Below are 10,187 nucleotides of genomic sequence, written 5' to 3' on the forward strand. Positions count from 1 at the left end.
CTGGTCAGTTTGGCCTAAAATGGGGGGGGTTTAGTGGTTCCAGTTCTGTTCCTGTTCAGCCCGGTTGTTTTCAAGCAGTGGGAGGGAAATCAGCCTGGGCTGCTGGAGGTGCTGCTCCGGGGCCCCTTAAGCCAGGCCATTAACACCTCTCATCGCCTGCCAGGGCAATTTCCTTGCGGCTGCAAACCCAAATCCGCAACCGCCCCTCGCATTAACACGCGTCTTGATTATGGGCGAGCAATTAGGCCAGGCTGAGCCCAGCAAAGCGACGGGAGCAATTAAAGCCCATCCGATCCAAGCTGACAGCGCTCGCTCTGTATTCAAAAACACAGGGAATTGGCTGGGTTCATTTTAGTCCCCTCTCCCTTAAATGATTTTCCCCACGTCTCCAGGATCCATTTAGCTGGTTTGAGCTGTGACGTTTGGGGGGCACTCACTGATCCAGCTACGTGTGGTTGTTATTTCCTCTGATAATAAAGCCTGGCGGGAGTGGGGTCAGCGGGGGGGACGGGACTGTGCTCCATCCGTAATTAAAGATCTTCCCCCCAGCCCATTTCTAATTCCCCCGGGGGGTTCAGCGCTCGGTGGGGACACTCAGAGGCGCCGGAGGGACTGGTCCAGGAGCTACGCAGCTCTCCGGGAGCACAGGATGCTCCCAGCGCATCCCTGGTGCAGCATCTCCATCCCTTTATCCCAGACCCCAAAGGGATGCAGGGCCGTGCAGAGCCCCCCTGGATGGCTCCGGAAGTGGGGGGGAAGTATCCAGACGGAGGTCCTGGGTGCAGGTTCCGGTGTGGATCCCGGGTGCAGATCCCGGTGCGGGTCCCGGGGTACGTGTCCGAGTGCGGATCCTGGAATGCCGGTTCCCGTTTGTGGATCCCTGTTGCGGATACTGGTGTGGGTTTCCCGGCTACAGGATCTCGGTGCGGATCCTGGGGTGCGGATTCCAGGGGGCGGGTTCCCTGTTGCGGATCCCGGTGCCGGGTTTCCAGGGAGCCAGATCCCGGTTGCGTGTCCCGGTGCGGGGATCTCGGTGCGGGTCCCGCTGACCTCACAATGCGGGCGGGCGCTGCCGCGGGGGGCGGGCCGGTGACTCATGGCTTCCCAACGGCGACCGGCTCCTCCCCGCGGCCGCCGGCCCCGCCGCAGCCCCCGGCACATGGGCCGCGGCTCCGGGAGCGGGGAGCTGGGTATGGCCGAGCCGCCCGGCCGCTGCCCCGACTGCCTGGGACCGGAGCGGGGCGGCGGCAACGGGGGGGCTCCGGCTGTGCCCCATCTCCGCATCGCGGTGGACGAGGGCGACGTCGTGCCCGGGGCTCTGCGGCTGGTCCGGAAGCTCAGACCCAGCTGGGAACCGGACAGGGTGAAGACCAAGGTAAACCCCGCCGGGGGGGGGGGGACAGCGCAGAGACCCCCGCTCCAGCCTCCCCATCCCGGGGATCATCCAGTGGGGGGTGCAGGGTCCACCCGAGGGCGGTTGTGGGGCTCCCCGCGGGGTGCTATAGGGGGGTACAAGGTCCCTATGAGGGTGGGTGTAGGACCCAGCGTAGGGGGCTATAGGAGGTGCCAAGGGGGGGGGGGGGGTACAATGTCCTGTCCCCCATCCCCAGTTCTCTCCTCCCCTCTTGAATGTGCAGGGGTGCAATGCTACTGACCCACACCCTCCCCGCCCCGCAGGTTTTGGGGACCCCCTCAGCAGTCACTGAATGCAAGTGTGTCCCCATAGGGGGACATGGGTAGGTGAAGCCTGGGGGGCTGCATTGCTGGTCCCTCCTCATTCACCTGCAGGTGCTGCACCCCTACCTGCACCCAGCGCTGCTCCAGGGAGCAGGTTGCAATTGGGTTACTTGTTGGCTTGCACCTTTGCCAGGTTATGTGGGCTTCAGCACGGATCCGGATGGGAGCTGGGATTCAGTGCTGGGCTCCTTGCATGGGACAGGGTTTGGCTGCCCGGAGCTGGCAGGGATTGGGAGCAAGGCTTGCAGCTGCCTGACATGGGAATCCCTTTCCCCCTCCTCATCTCTGCCCCGGGGTGGGAGCACAAGGCTGGTGGTGCCTGTGCTCTCCCCACGCTCTGGCAATGGGGATGCGGAGGTGGGTGCGCATAAACACACACACGTGTGTGTGCGTGTCCTCCAGTGTGCCTGGAGTGTCATTAAAAACCCATTAACAGCCGCGTGTAATTAAATACAAGAGGCTGCAGGAAAACCCATATGAAAGGGCAGATGGCAATGGATAGGAAGCTGGGAGCTGGAGTTTCTCAGAGCGGAGTTGTAGGGGCAGGAAATCGGGCTCTGTGCAGCCCCGAGCACAGACCTCAATGGCAATGGTTGCATGGGAAGGACCCAGCTCTGGTATCCAGGCTGTCTCCGGGCATCAGAGGGGGTCAGTGTTCAACAGCAGCTTGAGTGTGCGTGCGGGTGCTTTTAATTAAAGAGAAAGGGCAAAAAATCCCTTAGGAGCTGGGGGGGAAGCCTCCAGTTTGGTTTCCCTTTGCTGCTCTTGTAAGAGCCGCTCGGGAGGGGATTGGAGCCGTGCACTGGTCCTCAGCTGGTTCCTATTAGCGTCCCCTTCACTCTCCTCCTCACCCTGGAGCTATGCCCAGCTCACATCACCTCCTTGCCTGGTGCCAGTGCTCAGCTGCTGACAGGGGCTGTCCCAGGGACCTGGAAAACCCTCCCTGTGCTTGGGGCAGGGGATGGGAGATAGGGAAGAGGATGCGGTGCAGCTCTGCAGCCCCCAGTGCTCCAGGTTGTGCCCGCTTCTCAGGGCTCCTGCTCGTCATCCTTTGAGCTCTGTCCTAGGCAGAAACACCTCCATAGGGATAAAGCGCAGGCAAATCCATGAGTCAGCCAGGCATGCTCCCTGGGAAGCACACACTCCTCCATCCGTCATTCAGCAGCAGTGACCTGGAGCCAACCCCCTGTGAGGATTCCAGTGTGACTGCACTGTTTTTAGCCTGACTTTGGCAACGGGGTGCCCTGCACTCCTGTTCCCCCCTTCCTGCTGCTCCACAGCTGTAGAGGGGAAGGATTTGGGCTGGTGGCAGCAGCCCTGCTCTTAGCTGACTGTGCTTTGGAGCTTTGGACGCATAAGGAATAGCACCGGGCATCTCCCAAGAGGCGTGTTCATTCCTCGGAATAAACCAGGTGAGCCCCTGCGTGCTGTGTGCAGGGTGCTGACAAACCACGTGTGAGGCTCCAGAGTGAGTGGCCTGGAATTCAGGGGGGGATAAGGCTCAGTAATCCCATTAAACCTGCGGGAAGGGGCTGAGCAGCAGAACAAAGCGGCACAAGGGCTTTGCAGGCAAAGCAGCACCGAGTGTCTTGACGTGGAGCCATTCACCTGCAGCTTGATGGACACCAGCCTCGGGGTGCATGGATGGGCTGTGACATCCCCTGCTTGCTGGCCTCTGGGGACAGGATAAGGAGAGGACAGAGCCAAGCATGGCGCCGTGATGGAAACAGATTATCTGCCCTGGGAAAAGCAGCTTGAGTACTTGAGAAGGTCCAAGGAATCCCACAGCAGCCGAGGGGCATCAGCGCCGTATCCCTTTGGGTGTTCTCATTCCACTGCTTTGAGTTTTGAGTACACCCTATATATAGGCACCCTATAGAGGAAGGAGCGCGAGCTGCCGAGTGGGATGTCTAAAATTATCCATCCCACTCCCAAGCAATGCTGCTGCTGTAGCATGTGCCCTCGCCCCCCTCCTGCTCCACCACATCGCACCCGCTCCCAGATGGGATCAAGAAATCACTGTCGTGGGGTGCAGCTTGGCCTCAGTGCCACGTGGGAACCGTGTGGGGCTGAGCATCCCGCATGGGGGTGACGGGGCAGGGGTTTCCTGTGGGGTGAACCCCTCAGTGCACCGGAGGCAGCTGAAATCAGCGGGATGGGGACAGGAGCTGGGCGCAGGCAGCAGTGGTGGCAGCAGCCCCTGCATGTGCGCGGGCAGGAAGCCAAGCCGGGGTGACGGGAGAACAAAACTCCCTTTCCATCTGTGAGGAGCCATCAGAGCGATGACAGGAGACGTCCCCAGCAGAGACATCCCTGCCTATCAGCGCCCCAGCCCCGCGGGGAGGGTCGGGAGGAGGAGATGGGGATGTGTTTGCTCCGTGGTGTTTGCTGTTGTGGTTTTACTCCCTTTCATTTGGTGCCAAAAGATGGACGCTGATGTTTTGGGAGTGATGCCCGGGGCTGTGTGGGTGCCAAGCGTGCTGGATGCACATCTGGCCCGAGCTATTCCTGAGCTCCCAGGTGGAAAACAGCAGGATTTCCTCCCAGAGCACCAGCTTGGTGCAGCTGAAGCCTCGTGGCCCCATGCACAGCCCCAATTCATACATCAAGACCTTGCAAACTTGTGCCCCTGCTGCTTCGTGCTTCCTTTTACCCATTCCCTGTTTCTGCCTTTCTCCATGGGGTTTGCTTGTGGGGAAGTTCCCCCCACACCTTGCTGACATGGCAGGGATGTGCAGGCATCTCCTCTGCCACCTTTCTGCCCTGCAGCTCTTCACCGATGGCATCACCAACAAGCTCGTGGCCTGCTACACAGATGAAGGGATGGTGGACGCGGTGCTGGTCCGTGTCTATGGCAGGAAGACGGAGCTCTTTGTGGACAGGGACACGGAGCTGAGGAACTTCCAGGTGCTGCGTGCCCATGGCTGCGCCCCTGATCTCTACTGCGCCTTCCAGAATGGGCTCTGCTACCAGTTCCTGCCGGGAATCGCGCTGGGGCCCGACCACGTGCGGGAACCCCGCATCTTCAGGTGGGCAGGGACCCCCTGTCCTCGGGTGCGCGGGGCTTGGGATGAGCCGTGGGACAGGGGAACTGGTGCTTCTCCACACGTCAGGGGCTTGCTCCGTGCTTCCAGCTCTCCCCCTTGCTGCCTTTGTTCCAGACATCACTGATGTGCTCAAACCCGGGCGTGCTGGGTGATAAAGGAGCCAAAGCACAGCTGGGTTTAACTCCATGTTGGAACTGGATGAGCTTTAAGGTTCCTTCCAACCCAACCATGGTTCTATGGTGCAGGGCCACCTCTCACCCGCACGTCTGTGTTTCCCTCCAGGCTGGTGGCGCAGGAGATGGCCCGGGTACACGCCATCCACGCCAATGGGAGCCTCCCCAAGCCCATCCTCTGGCAGAAGCTGCACAAATACCTCACCCTCGTGAAGACAGATCTCAGCCCAAAGGTATCCAACCCCAGGTAAAGGCAGAGGGATCCCAAAGAGCCAGGCTCTGGCTTGGGCATCCGCTGCCCACCCATCCCTAAGTCTTCCAAGCACAGGATGGGGGGGAAGAGCCCCAGGTCCCAGGTAATGGTTTGTGCTGGAAGGGACCTTAAAGCTCATCCAGTTCCAACCCCTGCCACGGGCAGGGACACCTTCCACTGGAGCAGCTTGCTCCAAGCCCCTGTGTCCAACCTGGCCTTGAAAGGATCATGGATCCAGCCATGCAGCCAGATCTGGATCAGGATTACTCCATGAGCTAACTCCTGGCCAAGCCGCAAGAGCTGGTGGGATGGAGGTGTCTCCATTCACCCTCCAGTGCCCTTCCTCCTGCCAGTTTGGGGGTGACCCGTGCTGTGTTAGAGCAGAGACAGCTTCGAGCTGTGTCTGAACAGCACCCAGGTAGGATCTGGCCTGAGCCAGAGATCTACTCTAATAATCATCCTCTACGAAGGGTTTTATTCTAGGAAGGGTTTTAAGCCCTTCCTAGAATAGGTTGACGCTCAAGCCCTTCTTATGGTGGGGATCTGAGCAGCAAGGCTGAGCTGATGGAAAAGATGCAGGAAAACCAGTATAGATTGAAGCAGCCAGTATAGATTAGAGCAACCAGTTCCCACTTCAGACCAGTTCACCCCATTGCTGCATGCCTTGGGTTCACACCGGGTGAGTGCTGGGGTGTCTGGAAAGGGTTTGGGCAGCCACGGGAGGTTGTGGAGGTGAATGAACCCGATGGCAAGCGAATAATTAACCTGTCCCCTGAGCAGGACACAGCAGGTATCTGCTGCTGCAGCCTTTACCCAAGTCAAATAGGTGATCATTAACCAGCTCTCTTCCTGGAACTGGAACTTGGGAGAGGGTTCGTGCCCTGGCAGAGCACAACGCATTCCCATTGCCTGGGGGTTGGTTGGGTGCTTTGGGCATTCTGGGGGCTTGGGGCTGGATACGGATGTTAGTGGGGAGAAGGGAAGGGAGCTGCCCTGTGGCATCTCCCTGGGTACCACGCAGCCAAACCTGCCTTCCCCACCAAAAATGGCCTCATTTGCCCTGCTTTGTGTCACTGATGAGCTCACTGATGAGGGAAGCAGAAGTGATTCCACCCCATTCCTTTTCCCAGCCTCCAGCAGGATGTGCCCAGCCTGGAGGTGCTGGAACAGGAGCTGGCCTGGATGAAGGGAACTCTGTCCCAGCTGGGGTCCCCCGTTGTGCTTTGCCACAATGACCTCCTCTGCAAGAACATCATCTATGATGGGACACGAGGTTTGTGGCGGTGCTGGAGGGGTCTGTCCTTCACCCACCTCCCCAGGGCCGGCAGCTCCATCTGCAGCCCCTCTCACATCCCCTGCCTTTGCCTCCATAGGGTACGTTCGCTTTATAGACTACGAGTACACGGGCTACAACTACCAGGCTTTTGACATTGGAAACCACTTCAATGAGTTTGCAGGTGGGTTGGGCTCATCTCATGGCACTGAAGGTGCCCCATATGTCGTGCATGGGGAGAGCCCAGTGGTCTCATTGCTTTGCCGTGGGGAAAGGCTCCCTTCATGCCGCTGGAGCATCACTGATGCTGCTCCTTTCGCAGGTGTGAAGGAGGTGGATTACAGCCTCTACCCCAGCAAGGACACCCAGCTCCAGTGGCTGCACTCCTACCTGCAGGCCTACAAGCAGCTCACCCAGGGCAACCAAGGGGTGTCCAAGGAGGAGCTGGAGGCTCTCTACGTGCAAGTGAACAAGTTTTCATTGGTGAGTGGTGGAGACGGGAAGGAGCCGGCATCGCCTGAGGGCTGCCCGTGGGATGGGTTCCTCTGCAGCTCAGCTGGTGAGGATGGGGGTGCAGGAGTCAGTTTGGGGGTTTGGGGACACAAGGCTGCCCCAGAGAGCCTGGGTGCACCTCAGAGGCACCGAGACCATGGGCTGGGTCAAAGATAGCACTGGGTGGCTGCCATCCCACTGACACATGGTGAGGGACCGTGTGTTTCTGATAGCTGTGGCCTTGGGCATCCCTTCAGAAAGGCCAGGCAGAGCCAAGCATGAGGAAGCCCTCTTTGGCTCTATCTGCCCATGGAATTTGCCAGTCTTCTGGAAACTTGGGATGTAACACCGGCTGGTTTCCTGGCTGGAGCTGCAGACGCAGAGGCTGGTACCCTGAGCACGCTGTATCAGCATCCTTCCAGCTGCATCCCTCTCCCTGGCTGGGACCAGCCTCAGGAGGGTATCAAACCAAACATGTGGGCCATGCCCAGCTGGCTGCCACCCCATGTCCTGTCATCACAGCCATGGGACTTCTGGGACCTGGCCAGGAGGAGCATGAGCAGCTCATCCCACAGACAGGGATGCTCCGTGCCCATTCCTGATCCTTGTTTTGTCTGTTGCAGGCATCCCATTTCCTCTGGGCATGCTGGGGCCTGATCCAGGATAAGTACTCTACCATAGACTTTAACTTCTTAAGGTGAGTCTGTCAGGGCTGGGGGGAGGCATCGACTCACAGAGCAGTTCAATGTTAAACGACAGGAGCAAGAGGATGCCAATGGTCCCTCTGTGCTGCAGGGATCCTCCATGGCCAGGGGCTTCACGGGCATCCCTCTCTCCTCTTGGCAGATATGCAAAGCTAAGGTTTAAACAGTACTTCAGGATGAAGCCGGTGGTCACAGCCCTGCAGGTCTCTAAATAGCACCTCCAGCCTCTGAGACCCGGAGCTATTTTGTCCTTGCTGCATCCACAGCCCTCGCATCCCCCTCGCCCCATCCCCAGCCCAGCCGGGGCGTGAGGGCAGGTCCGGATGGTGGGAAGGGGGAAGAGAGGAGAGCTCTGCCCCAGCCACCGATGAAAGGAGACCTTGGACATTGTCAAGACTGGACCATGAGATGCTAAGAGAGGACCATGGCCTCGGAGAGGCCCCTGCCTACGTGAGGAAGCCTTTACCATCGCCTTAACATCGAGCCCCCGTGCCTGGCAGGTCCGTGCCTTGCTGGCACCGCTGCTGCTCCGCCTGGCACCTGGTTTGCTCCCTCTGTGCTGACCCCGAGGGGGGAAACGATTCCTCCCTCATCTGCCCAGGAGTCCCCAGAGCTGCCCAGTTGCTTTTGCTGCCCAATGCACTCGCTTTGCCTTCACTGCTCCCCTTGTCCCCATTGCCCTGTTGCTCGGTGCCACTTGGGCTCCCAGCCCCAAAGCAGCCCCTCTGCTGGGTCAAATTGATCCTGGCCTTGGAGCTGTTTCTGAGTGTAGGACCCTTTATCCTAGCCCCAGCCACGAGCTACATGGGCTTGGGACCAACCAGTGTGATTTTGCTGGTGGGTGCTGGGTGCCTGCACCCTCTGCTGTGCTCCCAGACTGCCATCAGCTTCATGGCTTCCCTTGTAGCATCCCACCTCTGCTTTCCCCATCCTGCCCCTCACATGGGCATTATCCCTGTGGTGCCCATGTGAGGGGCAGGAGGTTGAACAGAGCTGATCCATTCCATGAGCTGGGCACAGCTTCATCCCCTCTCAGTACCATCGTGGGCGATCCTGGCCTGCTGAGCACTGTCCAACTCATGACAGTGGAATTGGACCTCTCTGCCCCTACCTTGGCTGCTCAGCAAGTGGTATGGGGACAAGGAGCCAGTCCTCTCCATGCAGGCACCTACTCCAGCAAGAACCAGGACTCCTGTTGCATCTGGTGCAAAATAAAAGCTGCTGGTAGCTGGAAATGGGGCTTGGCCGATCCGTGGGGACTGGTGCAGGAGCAGGGGGAGCATCCCTGGGGGTGCAACTGGACCTTTATAGCTGGAGTGAGTACAGGAGGGGAAAGAGGCTGAACCCCAAACTTGCTGCCGTGAGGGGGGGGAAGGAGAAGGAGCAGCCTGGGGCACATCATGGATGGATGGGCAGGGCAGGGCAAAGAGCTGAGCACCAGCACGAGTGCAAAGCGGGCAGGGAGCCCTGCAGGAGAGGGCTGTGCTGGAAGAGGGGCAGGGAAGGGTGGAAACAAGCACCCCCCATCTGCCTGGGGTGAGAGCTCCCATCCAGCCCTTGGCTCTCCCCAAAAGCCCAGACCCAGCTCTCTGCTCCAAAAAGTCATCTTTATTGTGGCAAGGGGTGGGGGAGACAGTTGTAAACAAGTATGTGAAATATACAGGTTAAGTTACTCGTGGTCTTATTAACAAAATAAAGCTCTATCTATATTTACAATCTTAAAAAAAAAAGGGAAAAAATAATCGACAGAAGAACAAAAAATACCCAAAGAGAACCAGAGAGAGGAAGAGCTGCATCTCCATTGGGCACCTCTGCTTCCAGCCCCCTCTGCAGCAGAGCGCATCCCACTCTTGGAGCTGGTACCCTTACCCCAGGGACCCCAGCCCCAGAGCAGCACAGGGATGGGGAATAAATAAAGCACTGACAAAGGGCAGGAGAGGAGCAAGGTGTTTCCTGGCTGGGAGAGGAGGCAGGATGCTCCTTTGGATGAGCCATATCCCGATGGCAGCCCCATGGGATGCAGGGGAGCAGCGCTGGGGCCCGGATGCTGCAGAGCTGCTGCTCTGGACCCCCACTATGGGGCTGAGGACGTGAGCCTGCTGCAAAGCCCCCACTGCAGGGCTCATCCCCCTGCTACAGCTCCTTCTGCATCCCAACAAGGGGATGGATCCATGCAGTGTGGGGCTGCAGCCGGAGCAGCCGTGCCTGTTCCTTGCTGTTGCCACAGGGCGGTGCAAGGGCTCTGTGCACAACCGGACACTGCATGGAATGCTGGACACCGCCTGCACAGCGGACACTGCATGGAACACCGGACAGTGCATGCACGCATGCCAAGCTGCACCCGAACCCCTCCAGGCTGGGCTCTGCCTGCAGCAAGGGGGGGGTTCTGAAGTTATCTTTCAATGGATGTTCTTTTTCTCTCCCTTTTGGGGGTTTCTGCACTGTAGAGCACAGGCAGAGCCTGAGACTCACGGAGCTGGGGGGCAGGAGGTGCCCAGGGATGGATGG

General features: G+C 59.1%; 1 protein-coding gene across 1 annotated transcript; it reads left to right on the forward strand.

The window, feature by feature from the left end:
* Nucleotides 1–1,159: 1,159 nt before the first annotated feature.
* Nucleotides 1,160–7,894, forward strand: ETNK2 (ethanolamine kinase 2; the record flags this gene model as incomplete). The annotated part of the gene is made up of 8 exons (XM_080632874.1): nt 1,160–1,375; nt 4,507–4,766; nt 5,067–5,204; nt 6,341–6,483; nt 6,584–6,667; nt 6,806–6,966; nt 7,599–7,672; nt 7,822–7,894. 8 exons carry the CDS (start codon nt 1,160–1,162, stop codon nt 7,892–7,894), a joined length of 1,149 nt encoding a protein of 382 aa, XP_080489000.1.
* Nucleotides 7,895–10,187: the final 2,293 nt, after the last annotated feature.

This window comes from Psittacula echo (assembly GCF_963264785.1).
Source record: "Psittacula echo genome assembly, chromosome: 22".
Lineage (NCBI taxonomy): Eukaryota > Metazoa > Chordata > Aves > Psittaciformes > Psittacidae > Psittacula > Psittacula echo.